Source organism: Symphalangus syndactylus, chromosome 20, assembly GCF_028878055.3.
Source record: "Symphalangus syndactylus isolate Jambi chromosome 20, NHGRI_mSymSyn1-v2.1_pri, whole genome shotgun sequence".
Lineage (NCBI taxonomy): Eukaryota > Metazoa > Chordata > Mammalia > Primates > Hylobatidae > Symphalangus > Symphalangus syndactylus.
The window spans coordinates 8,927,307-8,950,750 of NC_072442.2; the positions used below are offsets into that span (position 1 = coordinate 8,927,307).

At 41.2% G+C, this 23,444-nt stretch overlaps 1 protein-coding gene across 1 annotated transcript in view; it reads right to left on the bottom strand.

Annotated features, from left to right (window-relative positions):
* Window positions 1-23,444, bottom strand: part of CA10 (carbonic anhydrase 10) — a 525,515-nt gene that overhangs the window by 98,867 nt on the left and 403,204 nt on the right. Inside the window, exon 4 of the mRNA XM_055258217.2 lies at window positions 9,445-9,630. Within this exon, the coding sequence (XP_055114192.1) occupies window positions 9,445-9,630 (186 nt within the window). The remainder of the gene's footprint in view (window positions 1-9,444; window positions 9,631-23,444) is intronic.

The window sequence follows — 23,444 nt, forward strand, 5'->3', positions numbered from 1 at the left end:
CTGGCGAGCAATTAAGTTGGCACCATTGAAATGATTAGCTTTGTTTCAGCAAAAATTTATCGATACGTCAGTGCAAATGAATCCAGGGGTTTTAAATGGCCTTATTTTGAATTGTAGAGCAGCACATCCGTGGAGCAGCTAGACATCGAAAGATTTAATTTAGCAATATTATCTAGATTACTTTTATTTAATATTACTGAACTGTTCTGGAGGGTTATTGGGGAATGCGGGCGGGGGAGATTTAAACTGCACAAAAGCATTGCTTCTGTTCTTAGGTTCTTAATGCAATAGTATGATTGCCTTTTCATATTGAGAGCAAGGAAGAACATTTAAGACACTATATTTTAGTCTTCCAATCTTTAATTCTCACGTTTATCTCAATCAGGCACTATTATGGCTCGCTCTCACATTGGTGGTCTTTTCTCAGGGGTCATTTGGTGATTTCTAGGTCCATTTCCTCGTGGATGCTCATCATGGCTTATGTTTTGTAAAATAATCTGCCAATGTCTTTGCTGTTTTGAGGCTGACTCTATAAATGCCCTTGTGATGGGGCTGTGCTCACAAATGCAGGAAATCTGATTCTCAGGCTCTATTTACTCTATGAGGTGACTAAACCAGGTGACCTAAAAAGGTTTTTTGAATCTTGGGATTTGACAGAATTCTAAATTTTATTTAAAAAATTAAAAATCCCCAATTAAGAGTCAGGAAACTTGGGTTCTGGTCCTAATTCTGCCGCTAAATCTCCGTGACCTTGGGCAGGTCTCTTGCCCTTTCTGGCATTTGATTTTTCCTTTGTACACACAGGGGGTACGCTGGAAGAGATGGCCTCAAAAGTTCCTCCTCTGACACTGTCACTTTAGATGGACACTTGAGTAGACTTGTCCTTTCCAAGTCCAGGTCTATCTCTGGAAGTGAGAGATGTGACCTTTCGCGGAAACTTGCAAATTTTCATTGGCCATTGATAGTATCAGAGTCCCAATGAATATAGGTCATTCTTATTTAACACCTCTTTTTCCAGTTGATTTTATTCCTGTGGCATTGGAAATGAGTTAAAAAAACACAGCTAATTCATGGAAGTGTTGTGAGCGGTACTCATGCCTGTAACTGCAGTGTCATTGGTTACTAAATAAACGAAGGCCTCATTCAACACTTGTAAAATGATAATAGCCATGGTCTCCATGGTGACAGCTCTGAGGCAGAACCCTGATCAAATTCCAGTTAATGCCTGTCTTTAATATTGTCTTTGGTAATGTAACACCTTCCTCCTTTCTTCCCATGAAGCATCAGCAGGGAGATCAGAGTCAAGTGGAGGAGGATGGTGGCTGTCATATGCCATCCTGGGGGTCCAGGTCAGAGTTATGATGCAGGTTAGGCTGGAGTCAATGGGACAATGAGTTGACCGCAGGAGGCTGTCTTCTAATGCGATGCCCTCTCTCTTAGGCTGCACTAGTAACTATCCAATCCTGGCAGTTCAGGAACTGCTGACTTGATTGGGCTGTGCTTTCCCAGAAGTAATTATAAAAATGTGCAGAGGGAGAACTTCCTCTCCTTAGATCAGGGTCATCATCTGCTTGCTGGTATTGCTATAATGTGCCCTACCACCATCTGAGCTTCTGCCTCTGTTTGCTTTGCTTCTCGAAGGCCAGTTTGCTCACTCTGGTGGGACTGGCTCTTAGAATCTAGAAATTTGATGTCTAGCATTGGCAAAGCTCCTTAGTCGGATCCTAGGAGTAATTCCAGGGCTGAAATGAGGAATCTAAATGAATTTTTCTGGTACACAGGCTCTCGATTGTTCCATCATTTCTCCCAGGTACTCCGAATTTACTTACCTTGTATTTGTGAATAATTTAACATAAAAAATTCTAGAACCTCTGTTAATATTGACAACTTTATTAGGTTTGCCATTATGACTACACAATTTAATTCATGATATATTGGGTATAATTTAGGTACTTTGAAAGCTACATTCTTAAATTACCTTCATTTACTCATTTAATCTCTACTCAGCAATATGTACCCAGTGCCCATTATGTGTATGGGGAGATATTTAAAAACTACAACATACTCTGTGACTGCAGGGAGTTAACGGTCTGATTGGAAAGACAGGATCCTCTACTATACTGTAGGCTCCTTACAGGTAGGCACTACGGCCTATCAGTCTTCGAATTTCCCTACCAAGCTAGGGCCCAGAGCAGATGAGTAATCATTCGTATTGGGTTTATGGATAAATTGTGGGCTATCTTAGGCAGTGTTATGAATCAGAAGACCTGAACTAAGTCCAATCTTGGTTATTCATTGCCGGGATGGTCTTGGGCCTTTGTTTCCCCAAGAAGGTGGCAACATTGAGAGCAACCTCCTTGAGGTTCATGATCAAATGGGAGAATTTCTGTCCCTGTGCTTTGGAATTTATTCAGAGTAAAAACCAAAGTCCATACAAAGTGCACATAGAGAGGACCCACGTGGTCTGCAGCAGCCTCTGGCCCTGCTCTGACCTCTCTGACCTCCTTCCCCATCACTCACACATGCGCTCATGCTGCTTCCGCCCTTTCTTGCACGCTCACAGCTCCCTCCCACTTCAAAACCATGGTACTGGCGATTGCCTCTGCCTGGAATGTCCTTCCCCAGCCATCTCCCTGGCAACCTCACAAATGTCATCTTCTCACTGAGGCCTATACTGGCCACACTATTTAAACTTGTAGCTCACTCCTTCCACTCCTCATTCTCTGATCTCTCTTGTTTTGCTCTAGTTCTGTCTCCGTAGCATTTATCATCTTCTAAATTTACACGTAAATTTACTCATTTATTATGTTTATTATTTATTATCTGTCTCCCCCTGCTAGACTATAAGCACCTTACAGGTAGACATTTTTATTTGTTTTATTCACTGTAGCACATAATAGACAACCAATATTTGCTAACTGGATGAATGAATGAAGGTTAACCACAAAGCATGTGAACAGTGGCCAAGTGTTGGCAGTGAGATTCTGCAGCCACCTATGGGCATGACTGGGTGAGTTCTAGATTGTGCTGCACAGTAGTTAATTCAAGTCTGTGCCTTGTCCTTCCAGTGGCTCTTAAATCCCTCCAGGGTAGCACTTAATTGTTCAATCCTTTTGTGTCCTTTACCACATTTGGGATAGGGCTAGGTGGGGTGTCTTCTAAATACATTTTGAATTTCTCAAAGCATATTTCTTTCCCAGAGAAATTCCAGACACATCTTAGTAGTAACTGCAAACTGAACCACTCTTCCTCTTTTACAGTTTCTAATGGAATTTAATGCTTTGGGTAGCCTTCATATAAATGCTCCATCTTCAAGTTAAATGGGGCTGTATATTTCCTGTATAGTGAATGGATGCAACATACTTCAGAATTTTAGGGAAAAAGATGCCTATAAGATTTTTGTTCCTGGGACACAAATGGTTGACTGAGTTGTTGCTTCAGTGGTTCAGTGACTTATTCCACAAACACCACTTAAGCATTGACTGTATGTCAGGCACTGTGCTAGGTGCATGGCATGCAAAGATGAATAGGTCTTGTCCTTAAGAGGTTTACCAAGGTCATTTATTCCCTCATTCAGTAAATATTTATTGACTATCCTCATGTCCAGACAATGTATGAGGTGCTGGGAACACAGCAATGATCAATATAAAATTCCCATCAACAAAGGACTATGGTTCCAACAGAAGTGAGATTAAACAGTTACAAAACTCACAGTGATGGGCAATATAATAGATTGGGGTCAGCTAAAAAGGCCAGGTAGTAAATATTTTAGCTTCTGCAAGCTGCATATGGTCGGTCAGTTTCTGTCTTTTTAATAGCATTCTTTAAAAATGTAAACCATTCTTAGCTCCTAGGCTGGAGTTGGTCCACAGGGTATGGTTTGTAAACCCCTATAACAGATGAATACACAGGATCCTCTGGAAGTCAAAAGGAGGCAGCACCTTCCTGTCTGGGAGGAGAGAAAGGGGCTTGGGAAGCTATGATGGGGAACCGTGGTAGATGGGGGAAGGGAGACGGGGCTGGCATTGAGAGTAGAGGGAGCAGCTTTACCATGGCATATAATTAGCACTTCCATATGTATTGTCCATGTACCTGTCCTTAAACATCCCAATCCTCATTCCCCCTCAATCTCCAATTGTGTCAACGGAGCATCTCTACCAGGAGGTCGTGGCAGAGCAGCAAAGTGCTAATTACACTGCATGAGCACTCCTCACAAGCCATTCATTGCCTAATGGGGCCCTGGCTCTCAAGGATGTTCTCCTCAGCACTTTTCATACCCTAGCACACTTCAGGACAATTTGATGTTAGTTGCTTATTCCTACAAATTTGTGTTGCTTTAGTGAAACCAGCCTCTTAAGGATGCAAATAATTGATTCCTGGAAGAGGACAAGGCCTGCATTTTCTGTTGTTTGGTTTCAGTTGTTGGTTCTGAGATAATTGTTTTCTCTTTTCTGATTCAGAGCCACTGAGAGAGAGAGAGAAAGCAAGAGAGAAAGCCCCATATTTTACATATGACTTTAATTCTCCCCTTTTAATTAAACACATCTTACCTATATCACCACAGCAACAGCTATGGACTTTTCCCTCTCTCAGATGTGTTTTGAGCAGGATCAGAGATTCCAGAGGCTGAGATCTAGCAAGGTCAAGGTGTTTCTACCTTGCTTTCAGAGGGAGCAGCAAGTGGGTCAGGTTGCACGGCTGCTCACCCATTCTTTCCTTAATGCTCTCTAGCGAGAGCTATTTCATAATCCCCTTCTGGAATAAGCTTCAAATATAATCCACATTATGTGGTATTATCAATATGCATATCCCTCAATAGACTTTACACATCTGTGGGCAGAAGCTGCACTCTGGCCCATGCCTAGCTCAGAACCCACCACATGGCAAAAACACAAGAGCATGTGAAGAGTGGCTGAAATGAACAGGAGGAACTGGCTATAGATCTTGCATGAAGTGGCTGGTACAATTCTCAGTGTACTCTTCTGCCCCCTTGAAAAGCAGAACTTAAGGAACGATTTTCAAATGAACTTGCCTAATGTATCCCAAATCAGGCAGATTCTTCTTGTCTAGCCTCACTACTGCAACGGAATCTAAGGCATGATTCTTTTCAAATATGATTTTTTCCCTGGCTAATGTATTTTCTTCTTTTCATAAATATCCTGCTTTATACTGGACATTCATCTAACCATTTAGACATGATTAGCAAGCTAAGGGTCTTGCTTATTAAAAACAGTTAATTTTTCCTTCTTAAAGAAATTGAGACATTTGAATCCCTGAATGCGCTCATTTATCACCAACCCCCAACAAGGAATCCAGGAGTTCTCTGTGTAGGACATGAGTAATTTTTATAAAAATGCAGTTGCTGACTGTGTCATACATCTATGCAGCTTTATAAAACAAAGCAAATGATTACCATCAATTACAATAACCTCACTAGACAAGACTGCAATTAATCTATAGCTCTTCAGATAACGACTGTTGCACTGTGCCAAGGAAAATGCCTGGCATTAATTGACTTATCATGATCAGCAGTGATAGATAGGGCAGATGGCAATGTGATTATTCACTGTCAACAAAATAAACACATGCTTTGTTGCTAGAAGTGTCTACTTGGGTCCTCTCAAAGGATAGCCAAAAATAGAAGCCAAAGGTGGCTTTGAAGGTAGCACAAAATAAAAATTAAGTTAACCAGATTCACGCAATCTACCCACATAACAAACCTGCATGTGTATACTTTATAATAAAAGTTGAAATTCATTTTTAAAAAAGTTAACCTTCAGGGTAAGATATATTGACTTTTACTGAGGATACTCCTCAGTAGAATACAATTGAAGGAAATTTCTATAAGAAAATCATGGATTGGCATGGTGGCTCACGCCTGTAATCTCAGCACTTTGGGAGGCTGAGGTGGGAGGATCACTTGAGGTCAGGAGTTCAAGACCAGCCTGGCCAACTTAGTGAAACCCCATCTCTACTTAAAAAATAGAAAAATTAGCCAGGCTTGGTGGTGCGCACCTGTAATCCCAGCTACTAGAGAGGCTGAGGCAGGAGAATCGCTTGAACCCAGGAGGTGGAGGTTGCAGTGAACTGAGATCATGGCACTGTGCTTCAGCCTGGGAGACACAGCGAGACTCCATTTCAAAAAAAAAAAAAAAAATTTACGGATTGTATAGAATTTAAGCATCAGAAGATACATTAAAACTGACAGTTTTCCCTGCTCATTCGAATGTGAGTCACTTTTATGGAGTCACCAAATTCTGTTCAGTGCTTAATCACTCCAGTAATGGGGCTGGGTGCAGTGGATCACACCTATAATCCTAGCACTTTGGGGGGCCAAGACAAAAGAATTGCTTGAGCCCAGGAGTTAGAGGTTACAGTGAACTGTGATGGTGCTACCGCTGTACTTCAGCCTGGGTAACAGAGTAAGACCCTTTCTCTCTAAATAAATAAATAAATAAATAAAAGAATTCCAGTAATAGGAAGTCACAATTCTCAGAGGCAAACTCATTCCATCAGTGTATCGTTTTCATCGTTGGAACACATATGTAGCTGAATTCCGTCTTTCTGTAGCTTCCACCCATTGGCCATAGGTGTCTTCCCTTATGCTACATAGAAGATGCCAAACTCTTCTTGCTCGCTGAAATCCGTAAATGAGATCTCAAAGGTCAACTGTTTATCGCACTATTTTGCATATAACATTGTTTTGGGGACTCTGAAATTCTGGTCTCTTGCAACTAAACCCATACCAGTTCATCTATAGACCCCTGACACTGACGGGCTTGGAAAGAAATGTGATGCGATGAATGCATCTACCCGGGGCAAGGTATAATTATACCTATGCTGAGGCCAGTGCTTAAGCGTATGTTGGAGCGGTGGATGTGTGTGTGTGACCGCCCTACTTGGGAAGCTGTTCTCCAAGCCTCATCAGTCTAGATAGCATCCCAGCCTTGCCATTTCCAGGGGACAATTACCAATGTGTGCTCCTTCTCCTCTTTTTGTGAAGTGTGATTTTGTTGATTAAGTCCCGTTTGTTTAGAAAACTGGGATAATTCAGGCTGAGTTTCACCTAAAATTGGCATAGTGGTCGCTAACCAAAATCTCTTGGGGAAAGTTTTACAAATGTGCAGACCTGGATCCTATATTCCGAGACTCTGATTCCGTTGGTTTTGGGAAGGATTGAGAGGAAACTATCTGGACAAGGCTTCCCAGTTCATTGTGATTTGCAACCCTGCTTACATGCTCTCTTCACTGGGAACACATAATAATGTACCATTGTACAAGTGCTTCACAAACCTAATCGCCAGACTCTCCTGGGAACTTCTAAAATGCAAATTCTTTGGTGCACCTGATACCTGTGGTCTGGTGTAGGTCTAGGAAAATTCCTACACTAAGAGATCAAATTACTATATGTTTCCCTTAAGGACTTTGGAAGCACTCATTTACTCTAAAATTGTGGTTCATGTGTAAGTTACAAAGCACCCTTACCATATACTGAAGAAACAAGTGTCACTAAAGAATAATACAATGTAAATATCTTAGCCTGGTAAACATCTACATTTTATCAACTATTCATTTAACAAATATTTCTACTCTGAGGCAGTGTTGTGATAGGTGCTGGAATACGACAGAATATGGGGGAGAAAAAGAAATAACAGCAAACAAAAAAATGAGCAAGTAAGTCAACAGATAAAATAATTACAAACCTTAAAATAACTTAAGAGGAAGAATTCATCTAATTTTGAATATTCTCTAATTCAGACTGGCAGTACCCAGTTATGCTCAAATTGTGACTTTCTGTCCTGCTTTCATTATATTTCTTGTACTCTAGTTCAGAATCTGCAACTTGGGAGCCTGGCATTACAGTGCCTTTAGCAGACATCCCTAATCAATCCTAGTGTTTTTTTCCCTACAGATCCAGGAGGGAGACCCATACTACAGCTCAACCCTATTGTCTATACAGTCATTATTAATAGATCACAGATAAAATGCTAGATGAAATCTTCATGCAGCTTCTCCAGCACACACTGCCCTGACATGCCTCGGGGCTTTTGCTCACATTAGCCCTCATTTCCTGATTTATCATTGTTGTTTATCAATCATTGAGTACTTTTAGTGTTCTTACATCTGGAATCCCACTTAATTTTTAAAATGGAGGTGTCTAAACTGTGCCTTAAAAGGCTCAAGTAACATCCCAAGATCACACAGTGTGTATCAAAGCAAGACTACAAAACTCAGGTCACTGAACTCCAAAGCTGATGGTCTTAAAATTGTTCATCATTGCCTCTCTTTACAGCCCAGTTCAAAGGGCACCTTCTCTGTGAAGCTTCTCCTGACCCCTTCAAGCAAAATTTATCACTTCTTCCTTTGAGTTTGCCAGGGCCTTTGTACCCCCCATTACAGCATGACATTATACTTTAATGACTTCAATGTAGCACTCTTTGAGCTCCTCTGTTGTAGGAGCCCTTTTTTAATCTCTGTATCCCTGGTAACTAGCTGAGTGCCTAGGCAGGCTCTTAGTGATACATTCTGAATGCACATTAAAATCTGGCTGCTGGACTCATTAAGATTGTGGGTCTGTTTTTTAGTGCTTAGCCTTAACACACTAAAAATAAGGCCAGACTTATACATGATCTTTAAAAATATAAAAAGACCACAAGCAATACATATTTTTATAATTTCAACGCCTTCCTAACATCAGTTATTGAGGACCCTTAAGCAGAAACCTAGTTACAGGGCATTTAGCAGGTAAGGACCCCTGATCTCTAGTTCATAAACACCCTCCAGTATAACGGGGGTAAAACAGATCAAATTACATACACCCTACTTGTGAAGTGTTACACCACAGATGACAACTGTTTAAACTGTAGCTCTTGTCCTATAAATGAAACTGTGGTTGGGCTCTCTGCTGTGGCCTGAGTTCTGTCTGGGTTGATGGTGCCACACAGTGACATTTCCATTTTGCAGAAACTCAGGAAAACTATTGAGTTGCCTGACGCTTATTTCACAGTATGTTATAGTTTTATGCAAATATGACTCATTATATTCAAAAGAAAAGTTATGGAATCTGTGCTATCATATGTGACACGTGAGAGGCTGATCGCCCAGACAGGTGTAAGTAAAGACGTGTTTTATATATATAAGGTGAGGATTTGGGGTTGATATAATGCTCTAGAAATATCACTGGGCATGAGTCTCAAAGAGAGCTGCACCAGTGTCTCAGAAGGAAAGAGCTAGTTTCATTGTAGCCTTCCCTGGAAAATACTAGAAGCTTGTTATTGACTTCTATGTCAATTTGCAAAAGACAGACGGAGAAAGAAGGCATTGGCCTTCTCATTTCATAGAGTAGAGTGAATCCCTTTGTTATATTATCCCATCTTGGATATAAACAGGGACCCAATCTTATAAGTTGACATTTAACCTTAGTACTTTGACAGACTAACATACCTCCCCAGAGAAGGCCTGTCCGTTGAGGAGGTGCTCCGACCCTTGGCTGTCCTCACTCCCAAAGTGTAGTCGGATCTCCTCCAGCCGGTGGCTGTATGTCATGGGCCCTCCAGATATGTTGACTAAGTGCTCCTTGTCCAGGCGAAGGGATACGTGTCTTCCAGTGTTGTACATGGTCCCACTGACCTGCAAGGCAATTAGCAACAGGTCAAGGAAGGCCCTCCTTCGTCTATGCCTCCCCAAACCCAGCATAGTGCTTGGATCAATGCCTTTTGCTTCCTCTTGATGGGAAGATGGGCTAAATCCACATGTGGAGTAGGGAGTGGTAGCTGCCCCAGAGGGTATATGTGGGATCTATGGTAATTTCTGTGAGGCATAAACCACATGATGGCTTAGGAATTTGAGGTAAGAACTCAAAAGGAGACTTTTCACCAATTGTGACTAATATTTTGTGCGTTGCATCGTATAAAAAATGAACTTGTCCTTCATACTGTAAGTATTTGGAATGGAAAGATACTGCGAACGTTCTAAATCTCAGCTGCGAGAAATTGGAGAAAGCAGTTAGCAACGGGTGAGATACTAAGAAAGCCAAATGAGACAGGGAAGAGAAAATAAGTGAATAGAAGCAGACGCTCGTGGGAGATGGAAAGCCTAGGTCTGAATTCTCAATATCTGGTGTGTCTTGGTTAGGTCCTTTTCCTGCCCTGCAACCAGACATTGCACAGAATCCTCATAGCTTGTGGGCTTCAAGTGTTAAACTAAAGGGGTTCACTCAAACTTCCAATTTCATAGATTCCTAGACTTACTCCTTATTCCTGATTCCATCTTGCACCAGCCCCTCCAAACTGCTAACATGACTGCTTGGCATTCCTTTTCCTTCTTTCTTTTCTTGTTGGGACTTGATGTTCAGCTTCATTTTCCTGACTGTGACCTTAGCACTTCTCAACAACAATTGCTTCTAGAACACTTGTCCCACCTGAAACTCTACTTTCTTACTCTACTCTCTTGGGCTGACTTAGCTCCGGAGTAGGATCTAGAGCTTAGGGGAGACTTTGAATGAGTCTGGAAGGAGTGTTTCTGGGTTACACGAGGCTGAACTACTTGGGTTTTCCTCCTGCTTACTCTGACTTTGGGCCAAGCCTTCAGCCCTAGTGATTCCTGAAGGGCTTCCTGTAACTTCCGATACCTTCACTAGATGTGGTTTTCATATATATGCTCTATAGCACTATCCTTTACCTGCCCCTCTTCCACCTTTCTGACACTGGTGTTGTGAATGATTAGCTCTTGAGTTGTTCACCATGGCACAGACCATAATGCTCACCAAATACTCCAGTGACTCATTTTGTTTCCTGCCACCTTACTGTAGAATGGAGCCCGTGTGACTGGTAGGGGCCATGGGCTGGGAGGGGTCACGACAGCTGTCACTTCCAGGTTGAAATAGTGGATTCCCCAGACTCACCTTTCCCTGGTACATCGACCAATGGCATTATATGGAAATGGCAATGTGGTGCAGTGACTGCATGGAGCTCATGTCAGCCTAGGCCCCTAGAGATTATGTGCAGTTTACAAAAATGACAGGAATTCTTCCCCTCCCTATAACTACGCTCCCAACAATGTGACTTTGTAACTGCTGTCATCCAGATAAGAGGCTATTTCTCTACGTCGAGTCTGGGCTGGCCTTGTCACTTACTTTGGCCAACAGCATGTGCTGCACACAACATGCTAGTCCTGAGAGTAGACCTTGAGGGCATGCATGTTTTCTTCACTTCTTCTTGGAGCCATGAAACTACCATGCAAATGAGCCTGGGCTAGCCTGCTAGAGGATGGGACCATAGTGAGGAGAGCCATCCCAGGAGAGGCCGTCTAGACTGGCTACTCTGTGGCTGATCCACTAGCTGACTGGCCCAGCTGAGATCAGCTTAGCCTGGCCCAGGTCAGAAATGTCCACTGACCCATAGGCTTGGAGCTAAATGATTATTTAAGTCTCTAAATTTTGGGGTGGTTTGTTATGCAGCAAAAGGGAATTGATATACACTAAGTCAGTCGTCTTCTTTCTCCTGTGAAATCTGGAACTATCAACAGAAACTCTCTGTTGAGTTCCTGAACTGCAAGGTCGCCTGGGTCCCAATCATACTGTTAAGCAGAGAAAGTCAGATCAGAGAGAGCGGACTGAGGCAGATGTCCCAACATTGACAGAGGAGACCACACACTGGGGAAGGCGGGAGGGAATGGGGAGAATAACTACTTAGCTTCAGATATCTTTGTGTCTCTTTGTTCTAGTTCCTTCAAGAGGCCTGAACTGTACTTTCTAATATTCTACACCTTATCAATACATTTTTTTAACCTCAAGTTATCTATTCCTTGCAACCAAATGATCCATGCCAATGACTTCACTCCTGTTGTCCAGCCTCAAATAAATGTATATTTAGTGTGAGATAATCAGAACTTGCCTTCTTTTCATTTCCCCGAACTCCCTTTTCAGTACAATAGCTCAAGACAGATTTGTGTTAGACATGACTTCAATCTCTAAATATAACCTATTTTTTCTAATTATTAAGATAATACATAGGCATTATTATATGGTTTGAAAGATATGGGACAGCAAATCGACCACAATTTCACAATTAAACAGTAATCACCACTAATATTTTGGCATATATATAATTTTCACACTCATACCTATAGACCCATATTTTAATGAGATCATTTTATATATGTGCATTATAAATATATAATAAATACTTTTCACTTGCATATATGTATATTATATATGACTTTACATGTTATTTTCACTAACATATAGATATTTCCATGTCATTAACTACTCTTTAGCAATATCACTTTGAAATATCTACGTCATATTTCCTTGTAAAAATATATAGCTGATTGTTGAATCTTTACAGCACTTTCACTTTTTCTTTATTGTAAAAAAAATCTGTAATAAACATCCTTATGGATAAATCTTTTCAGTAATCCAGAGACATTTCATTATGCAAATTCCAGGTAAAATAGTGTACACATTATTGCAGCATTTACTATGTATTGCTGCATCCATCTGCTATGGGGAGTAGATCCCACAGAGCAGGACTGGATCTCTGTAATTCCCTTCAAATGACATTAAGCACAGAACCATGGGATTCAATCCAGTGACGTTCTGTAGTATAAAAGGCAACAAAAAACATTGCTCCAAGTTCCTATGACATGCATGCTTTGTGCCACTGGGCAAGTATCTTGGGCTTCCTAACACTTCTAGAAATCCTTTCATCTATGTCTGTCTAATGTTCCCAAGAAAATTATTGCCCATTGAATCAAGGCACTGACTACATTTTATGCTTGCCTGAATTTTTCCAGTACTTGGGAAGCACACTGGCACGAGTAGGTGGAAAAATCAGGGGCCCTGGAGTCAAAAGATTCTCAGTCTGCCTCTTGTGACCTAGGGTAGTTTACTGAATTTCTTGAAGCTTCAGTTTTCTTAACCATAGAGATAACAGAATTTCCTCCATGAAAATGACAGACAAAAAAGCTATAAGGCATATTGAAACAAATAGCAAAATGACAAAGTCCCTTCTTATCAGTAATTACTTTAAATGTAAATGGATTCCACTTGTATGCTATATCTAAAGTAGCCAAAATCATAGAAACAGAAAGTAGAATGGTGATTGCCAGGGACTGAGGGAGGAAGAGAGAGTTAGTATTTAGTGAGTATAAAGTTTCAGTTTTGCAAAATAAAAAGAGTTCTGGAAACAGATGGTGGTGACGGTTGTACAACAATATGAATGTGCTTAACACCACTGAATTGTACACTTAAAATGGTTAAGATGGTAAATTTCATGTCATATGTATTTTACAACAATAAAAAGTTGGTAAAAATTGCCCTCACGAGGTTGTGATAATTAACTAATATATGCGATGGTCACACGTGTTCATTCTCTTCCTTCCCTTACTCTTGGCTATTATGGCATGGGTGCCTAGGTGATACTGAAGGATTCTTATTGATCTTTCTTCCCCATGTCTTCCCCAATTCCCAGAGCCTGGTGGAATACAATGTTGCTTGCTAAATGTCATAACGAAGAACTGGAGCTAACTTCTGCCTTGTGATGATTCACTGGCCTCTCATTTTGGATTTTAAGGTGCTAGACATGAGGAGAATGCAAGATCATATTGAAGGCCATGAAGCAAACCCCAAACCAGAAGCAGGAATACACCAATGTGCCTTCTAGTTCTTCGATCTCACTTCCAGACCCCTTCTGCATACATGGCTCTGTCTTCATTCATTCATTCAGTTGGCCATTTACTTAGAACAAAACATTCAATGCACCTAACCATGTGCTAGGAGCTGGGGACAGTATGACTGTGAGCAAAGCCAGTCCCTCTCCCTGCCATCATGGAGCTCACACTCCATTATGGAGAGACCTGAATGGGGGCACAAAGTTATGGGCAATCCATAACTGCTATCATTTTCCTATGTGTTCCTACAATGAGATGCAACACCCCCTTTACCCCACTCTTCCCATAGACACTGAAGTAACATTAATTTGTATTAATCAAAAAAAAACTGTGTAGCCAGGGTATGGTTTGTTGCACTTTAATTTAAAAATAAAGGCTTGACAACGTTATGTATGATATCTAAGGGTACATCTGCACTGTAGTAATTAACATTGCAGCAGCGTCATTTTATCTCGAATGCTAATTGCTGTGTTTTCAATGAACTACTTTGGTGCACAGCATGTTGGAAAAAGTTATATTATACAGACCAGGAAACAAAACAGAATGGAGAAATTGAAGCTGCAGGGGATATCCAGATTGCCTCTGGCTGCCTCACAGTTCTTTCTGTTTTCTCTTAATTCACTGCAAAATAAGGTGTGAGATGTGTGTGATGTCCATTTTACCAGCAAAGGAAGTAAGCGGGGGCTGGTGAAGGTTCAGTGACTTATCCGGAATCACACAGTGGCAGGTGGCAAACCCAGGTCTTCTGATTCCAAGACTAATGATCTCGATGTAAGCAAACGCAAGTGTCCTTGCTCATTTCAGATAAAAAAAAAACACACACACACACACTGGGGGGCTAGGTACATTGGCTCACGCCTGTAATCCTAACATTTTGGGAGGTCGAGGCAGGTGGATCACCTGAGGTCAGGGGCTTGAGACCAGCCTGGCCAACATGGCGAAATCCCGTCTCCACTAAAAATACAATTAGCCGGGTGTGGTAGCAGGCACCTGCGGCTACTCGGAAGGCTGAGGCAGGAGAATCGCTTGAACCCAGGAGGCAGAGGTTGCAGTAGCTGAGATCGCGCCGCTGCACTGCAGCCTGGGTGACAGAGTGAGATTCCATCTCAAAAATAAATAAATAAAAATAAAAAACAAGTAAATAAAAAATATGTTGGGGATTTTCATTTCTTCTCCAGTCTGTATTTGCAGATCTTAGGCAGTTCCAGAAAAAGTGGGATCTTTTTCAGGAAAAGAGAGGACTGTAATTGGATGCTAGCCTGCTGAAGTTCATCCCAGGAGGAGGCTTCGAGAAACCTGAAGGTCAAGGAAGTCCCTCAATTTCCTCACCTGCAGAATTCATACTGGTTTGAGACTGGTTGGAGCTACATATATTGAGGGAAGCAGGTAATAGGTGCTCCACAGAAGTGCCTGTCTAGGTTGTATGTCAATCAATATTATCTTGATAACTTGAGACCATCTAGAAGCAATATGTTCTTTTGCAAAGCAAAAATTTTATGCCTGGTGTATTTATTTGGCAAAATTAGATGTTTTTGCATAGCAAACACAGTGCTTTGCAGCAGTCAGTGATTCGGGGCCTCTAATAAATGGGGTCATCTTTTTTCATTCTGGTGACATCATCATGTTTAGAGGGAAATAAATTTGGTCAATGCATTTTTAAGGTAGGAAAAATTTTCATTCTTTGAAAGTCAGCCACAAACCTGTTCATAACAGATGGCATCTTGGTTAGAACTTTACTGGGTGTCACAGGGGGTGGTGGTAAATTCTGAACCTGAACTTTCTCTGTTAATCATCACAATTTCTCCCTCACCAAACCCAGCACCATTTGCTTATTCTCAGTGGGAAGATATTAGGCTAAACCCATATGTGGAGGGAAGGCCTCTCACAGGGCACACCTGTCTTACCTGGTTTCTATGGCACTTTCCATAGAAGCAAACCGCCATCAGTCGGGGGCCAGAACTTGACCTCAGCTATCTTTGGCTCTAAAGCCTGTGCTTTTAACCACTGGAAATTATTAGGTTGTGCAGTTTTTGTTTTTGTTTTCTGATACGGAGTCTCACTCTGTCGCCCAGGCTGGAGTGCAGTGGCATGATCTTGGCTCACTGCAACCTCCACCTCCCATGTTCAAGTGATTCTCCCTCCACAGCCTCCTCAGTAGCTGGGATTACAGGTACCCACCATCATGCCCAGCTAATTTTTATATTTTTAGTAGAGACGGGTTTCACCATGTTGGCCGGGCTGGTCTCGAACTCCTGACCTCAGGTGATCCACCTGCCTCGGCCTCCCAAAGTGCTGGGATTACAGGCATGAGTCACCACACCCAGCCACAGCTGGTTATTTAACAATGTAATATTACAGCATTTTCTTCAAGAGGTGGGTTGAGAGTGTAGGAGCCTCACAGTAGTTTGGAATTCAGGATGTTTAGGATGACTTACTGTTTACTCAGGGTTCTCTAGAGAAACAGAATAGTGTGTGTGTGTGTGTGTGTGTGTGTGTAAGAGACAACACATGTGCACACACACACATACTATTGTGTGTGTGTGTAATATATATATATATATATATCACACAAAAAATAAAGAGATTTTAAGAAATTATCTCATCTAATTACGGACATTGGCAAGTCCAAAAGTTGCAGGGTGGAGGCAAGAGCTGATGCTGTAGTTTGCCTCTGAAGATCCCCTGCAGAATTCCTTTTCACTCAGGGAGGTCAGTCTTTTTGATCTCTTGAGGCCTTCCACTGATTGGGTGAGGCCCATCAACCTTATGCAAGGCAATCTGCTTTACTCAAATTCCGCTGATTTAAATGTTTATCTCACCTATAGACATTCTCACAGAAATCTCCCAATTAATGTTTGACCAAATATTTGAGCGCCATGGCCCAGCGAAGTTAACACATCAATTAACCACTACACTTATTTTCAAATTCTATTTGCCTTATTACATCAGTTCAAATAGCTCTTAACCAAATAGTTGTTCTGATACCACACATAAAGGGTTATATCTATAATACAAATATGCGTGTGTGTATATATACATGCATATATTAGATAGCTATATTATCTATATCTGTATATACTATATATACAAATATGTATATTATATATAATACAAACACATATGCGTTTTATCTATATATTTCCTACATCACATAATTTTAAAAGTCACCTACACAAAGACTGTTTTCCAAATGTCAGTCACATAGAAGGAGAACCAGTTTGAAAAAATGTACATCTGAATGATAGAACAATTATAAAGAAATAATTTAACTTTTCTTGTTAACAAGTCAGGTTTATCTTTGAGTATAGACGGGACCACGGAGATTATTTTGATGTAAATTACTTATTGTTTTGGGTCTTAGATGTTGTATAAACTCATATTTCGAGATAGCAAAGAGGAAGAGGTATATCTTTTTATAAAGACCAATTCACAAAATACACATGTCAAAGGTCTTTTGGTTTAATGGAGATAGTGCTTGTAGGGTGGATGTTTACTGCAGAAAGCTAAGCTAGAGGAAATCTTACCTTCAGAAATTCCAAAAGATTCAATAAGTCGCTACTTGCTTGATGTGACACAAAGATTATGTGAGGTTTCCGATATGTTCTCTCTCAAGGCAGTCTGACTCAGATCTCCTCTAATACAGTAAAAAATAATTCTCTACAGCTTAAATGGCAATATAACACTACAAATGGAGTAGCTGAGAGGAAATAGAATTTCAGTCATGTAGAAGGAAGAGATGGCCCATCTGACATGTACAGGAGCTACTTGCATTCTTAATCCAGTTAGTTAGGAAAGGAAGGGTGGAGGACACCTACTAATTGGAGGATTTACTACGTGTCAGGTGTTGTACCACTTTTTAGATTAGAAAACCAGGTACAGGTCGGCTAAGAATTCTACTCAAAGATACAAAAGGAATAAGTGACGGGACTAGAATTCAAGTCTTCATGACCCAAAGCTCATGCTCTTCCCAGGGTCTCAAGGAGCAGCTTCAAAGTCACTGTAGAGAGGGTGCACTCCCATTTCTCAGGGACCATGTACATTTCAGAAATTTCATAATGTCCTTTTTATTTATTTACTATTCTGTATGGAATTGGCACCCGGGCCCTGTTCACTGGTATCATAGGAGAGCTGGCATTCTTGCCTTTGGGATTTGGGATATAGTCTTATTCAGCAGATTTTTTTTTTTTTTTTTAACCAACAAGAATGAGCTTGAATCAACAGATTTTCTTTTACTATAACTATAAAAATACATAACTATAAACACGCTGGGAGGTGATGGACCACAACATCCACAACAGCGGCTTGACTGTGGTGTACTCTGGGCTGTGTGCTCGGTCCCTTTCCATCATCATCTCATTTCATCCTTATGCTGCCCAGGTGAGGAAGGCATTATCCATATTCTGCATATGAGGAGATAGAAGCTCAAAGGGGTTAAAGGATTTTTACTTAAAGCACCACAGTTAGAAATTGGCAGTCCCAGAATTCTAGCCCAGGCCTATTTGACTGCACGTTCTATAGCTCTTTAAAAGAGAAATCAGAAGTTGGTAGGAAGAGTGCTGGGGAGATGAGGTAGTTTTTTTATTTATTTATTTTTTTTTGAGACAGAGTCTCGCTCTGTCGCCCAGGCTGGAGTGCAGTGGCGCGATCTCGGCTCACTGCAAGCTCCGCCTCCCGGGTTCACGCCATTCTCCTGCCTCAGCCTCCTGAGTAGCTGGGACTACAGGCACCCGCCACCATGCCTGGCTAATTTTTTTTTTTTTGTATGTTTTAGTAAAGACGGGGTTTCACCGTGTTAGCCAGGATGGTCTTGATCTCCTGACCTCGTGATCCACCCGCCTTGGCCTCCCAAAGTGTTGGGATTACAGCCGTGAGCCACCGCTCCCAGCCATGAGATGAGGTCGTTTTTAAAAAGCTTCTGGGGTTAGGGATCAATTCTTAATTAAAATACGATGTCTGCATGGATATGCCAGGTTGGGTTTAATGTGTCCAGACCTGGTCTAGACCCAGGGTGGCAGGGCAGTTCCAGTCCCCGCTTGCTGGGAGTTGAGAGATGGGTCATACCTGCCTCTCCTAGTGTTGGCTGAGCAACTGGGTGGCTGAGCCCATAATGTTGGAAGGCCACTCAGTGAAGAAGATTCAACAGCCATGTCATGAATTAGGTGACCTTTCTTTGTAACCGAAGTTTCCTGTTATATGTCTCTGGCCACTCTGCCGAGGTGTGTAATAGGCCTTCTTTGCAATGTAATTAGTGAGTCTGAGATTTAAGAACACCACTTAGTCTAGTTTTCTGCAAAGTAGCTCAAGACATCAAGGGCCTGATTTGTAAAGAGTGAGTACAAAAAGCCAGTGTGCTGCTTGCTCACATGGGCACTCTGGAAGCCTCGACGCAAGAAAAAAAAATTAGTACCAAAAACTGGAGTCAAATCATTGGCTTCAGTGCAGCATAGCAGACACACAGATTAGCAAACTTAGGGGCGTGTGGAGTCTAAAGTTAAAGGACTTCAGAGATCATCAAGCCCAACCTCTTATTCAATAAACCAGGAAACTGAGACACAGCGTGGTTGAGTGAGTTGTCCAGGATTATGCAAACAAGTAGCAAACCCAAGATTAGAAATCAACCCACTGACTGTTTCTTGCTTTATGTAGCACACTTCCCCCTCCTCTTATTCTCTTGCTTTTCCTTTAAATTATCTTATGCTGAGGGTACCTAAGAATACTGACTTAAAGTTAGAAATGCTAGAGTACTATAATAAGTGTGTGTATACACAACTACCATAGCCTATAGAAAAATAGAAACAATTCAAGTTGACATCTGGACCTGCCATTTGCATGACATCATATATCTAGATACTGGGCTCTTCTCAGTTTTTGTCCAGATGTTTTATGCTATGTAGCTTTCATAGTATTGATTAGAAATGGAAAAGATTAGAGGCTAGATGAGAGCGTGGTGGCAGAGGGTGTGGAGTTTTAGGAGTAGGCCTTTTTTTTTTTTCCTTTTGCAATGCATCTTTGAAAGAAAGCAGAAGGGAAATATTTGGAGCTCATAGGCTGGGGCTGTTAGGAAAAGAGTGGCTTAGATGTAGGTAAATAAGAAAATGGAACCAGACTGGAGCGATCTGCTTCGAGTTACCATTGGTGGGATTGGGTAGGAGAGTTGATGTACTTCTGAGATCTCACCCACTACTCTTAACCCTGCAGGGAAAATAGTGGGATTTTTCCCTTAGTAATGCTAAGTTTACGCTGATCTTTCTCTTACCCATCCGAGTCAGCCTGTGTTTCCTCTGTAAAAAGAATAGGATTTTGGCATCTATACTGAAAAACTAGATGAAATGATCACATGCACTGCTTATTATATTAATCATATTATTATTAAAAACATTGAATCTGTTTTTGATAATATTGACTCTTCAAATAATAGATGATTTGTTTGCACACTCTGCAGGGATGCTAGGTAGCACCATTGCAGTGAAGCATCTCTTCACCTCGATTGATGGTGGTAATGATAAAAGACACAGACAACAGGTGTGAAAGATATTGCTTGGTTCACTAAGGCATGGGCTAAGTCAAGAGAATGCTCCCTTTCCTCCATCCAACCCAAGGATACCACGGGCTCATGGCTGGCATTAGGTTGAACGTGTTCTTGCCACACGTAGCCATTGGCACTGAAGCCCTTCACCTGTTTCAGGCTGCCCAGCCTCTGACCAGGAAGGCACACTTCAGAGAGTGGTATCTGGAATGAGTTTTTCCCTCACAATCCTGGCATGTGGGTTTCCGGGGGTGAGTCCCATGTATTTCTTTCCTACTGAACCACCACTGCCAACCAATGGTTTTATTAGTTTAATACTGTTATTTTAATAATTTCGTATTATAAATAAAATTTAAATTTGATAATTTGTCTTCTGTGTCTGCTTAGCTGCCTTATGAACATAAAAATCCTGACGCAAAACCTGCGAGGTCAGCATGAGCTTCCCATTTTCCAGTAAGAGGGTGGTGCCATGTGCCTAGCTCATATGGCCAGTGGATTCAAGAGCCAGACTGTGAATGCAAGACTGTCCAATTTCAAAGTCAATCTCCTTGTGCTTCACTGTGCTTCTCTTAACTGTCAACAAGCAGGCCTAGTCCATATGAGCCCAGTTCAGTGTGGGTTTCTGGTTTAGTTTTCCAATTCCTTTATCTGGGTTCAAACTCTGCTTTAAACCTCAGCCCACCAGCATGTGGAGAGCCTGGAGATTTCTTGTCAAATCCCTCATTGTTGGTTGTCTGGATCAATTTTTTTTTTTTTTTTTTTTTTACTTCTGAGTGGCTGGAGTCTTAAACCAACTGGGTAAATTATTGGAATCAAGATGGTACCAACTGATTGATTAGCAGTATGCCCCCAATGGAATTGCCTGCGCTGCTGCTCCTTTCATGAGTTGGGGGCCCACCTTAGCTGTCTATGCCAGCCCAAATCAAGATTGGGTTGAGTACACTTCTTTGCTGTGTGTGTGTGTGCTTAAAATATATTTCAATATATCAAATATATTTAATATATTATATGTAAATATGTAATATATAAAATATTTAATATACATTTTATTATATATAATAATCTATATTTAATATATTTAATTTTTTTGTAAGGGTAATATAGGCCTGATTGGATGTCGATTTACCTGTCTTGATTCCTGCCGTATCTCAGCACCTGAACAATATTTGGTTTCCATTTGTTGGATGAAAATGGATAAGGTTTTGCTTTGAGCATCATCTGGGTACCTGGTCCAAGCTCCACCCCCCATTCTGCCTCAGTAGGTCTGAGGTGGGACTCAGGAATCTGATGTCTTCCTCTTCTGGGCTTCCTTTGATGTTCATTTGAGCTGAGTCCGACAGTTCTTCAGTGCAGTGGGGAAGGGGCACAGTAATATAGAGTGAGTTTTTTTTTATCCTTTCTCCATCCTCCCTTCACGCCTTAAGGAATTGCTTTGATAATTATAAAGATATAGCACTAAAGCTCTTTCTAAATATATGTAGTGGGTTATACATTGATTCATCTTCAGGCCACCGTTTTTCCCTAAACTACGAAAATTCAAGGTTAGGCTGCTTTAATTAACATACTAAAACTTGCCTTAGAAAGCTTATTTCTAGTTTAATGTCATTTAATTCAATCCCTGATTCACAGGGCTTTAGGCAAATAACTCCCAATCTCCAGTTATTTTATCTCCAAAGAGGAAAATGCCTTTTAAGGGGTGCCTGTGGAACACAGTGGCACACAGGACGCCGGCAGGGTCCATAGATCACCTTGTTAACATTCCCGGTGTGGTCGTCACTGGTCAGATGTTAGAATCCTTGATGCCAGTTTTTCAAAGAAAGTAGAAATAGCAAATGTTTGGGGGATAATTAGGTAGTAAGTCTTTTTGCTCTTTCGTCATTTCATTGTATGCAAGTTAAGTATGTACACTTATTTCCCATGGTGTCCTTGCCCCTATAGGCTGTCTCTCACTATGACTGCTGTGCTCTAGGACACACTCAAGACAGCCACAGTGGTCAGCAGGCAGCGTAAATCAGTGAGACAGGCCAGGTGTGACGGCAGGGAGCGGTGGAGATGGTGGCGGTATGGAGGAGCCTCATCTCTCGTCTCTTGGATGTCTTTGGGGCAGTATTCAGGACACTGGGAGATGGCCTCTGGAGGAGGGACAGAAAGAAATGCAGGAAAAGGAAGGGATGGGATGCGAGACTCACTTCTCATTTTGTGCTCTTTCATATTGTTTGAATTTTGAAAATAGAATGATTTTTTAAATGAAATGAAATACTCTGTAGACAATCACATCTGATGGTATAACCTGGGCTGTGCTACAAGAGTCTTGTCTGATACAGCAGCTATCCAATAGAAACAGAAGGCAAGCTACATCTGCAATTTTTAAATTTTCTAGTAGCCACATTAATGAAACAAAACAGTGAGATTAACATTAGGAGTTGATTTCATGTAACCCAATATATCCAAAATATTATTTCAACATGTAATCGATATAATCATTATGAATGAGGTGTTTTACATTCATTTTTCATAAATCTTGGAAATTTAATATGTGTTTTATACGCAAAACACATCACAATTCGAACTCACCACATTTCGGGGACTCAATCACGGCAAGTGGCTAGTGGCTGCCATACTGGAAGTGCAGCCTGGTCAGGTCAGTGTTCCTTCCCAAGCTGCCCTCCCTTATGCGAACACAGCTGTATTAAGGAGTGGCCGGCTGGGCAACTGCTGGGGATACTGAGGAGGCTTAAACACTCCATGAATAAATTAGGCATCTAATGCCGGCAACTTATGTTTGTTTCCTACCCCCAAAATAGACAGATAGCCCTCTATCTGTTGAGGTTTTTTCCTTTTTGAGTGTGTGATTCATATTGCAAGTTTTATGGGCCAACCACCCTGGGAGCAGCCAAGTGAGAGTTGCCTGGGTCGGCAGTTAGAATCTATTGATGTTGAAACTCAGTAATGCATAGCTTAGTGCTATTTACTAGGAATACATAATGTGTCCCATTATCTAAATTATAAACTTCTTAATATCTCTCCTAAGAATTTGGTTGAATCTGAAAATCATTTAAAAAAACTGAAAAGATAAATGACATACAAGCGGAAAACCTTTTGTTCACAGGTATATTTGTTGGGGGATGATGGAAGAATCCTCAGGGGCTTTCATTTCACTGCTTCTTCCTCCTCCCAAGATTACATAATCCCTGCTCCCATCTTGAAGGTCAATCATTCCATTCATCAAAGCTCCTAGTTTTGTCAG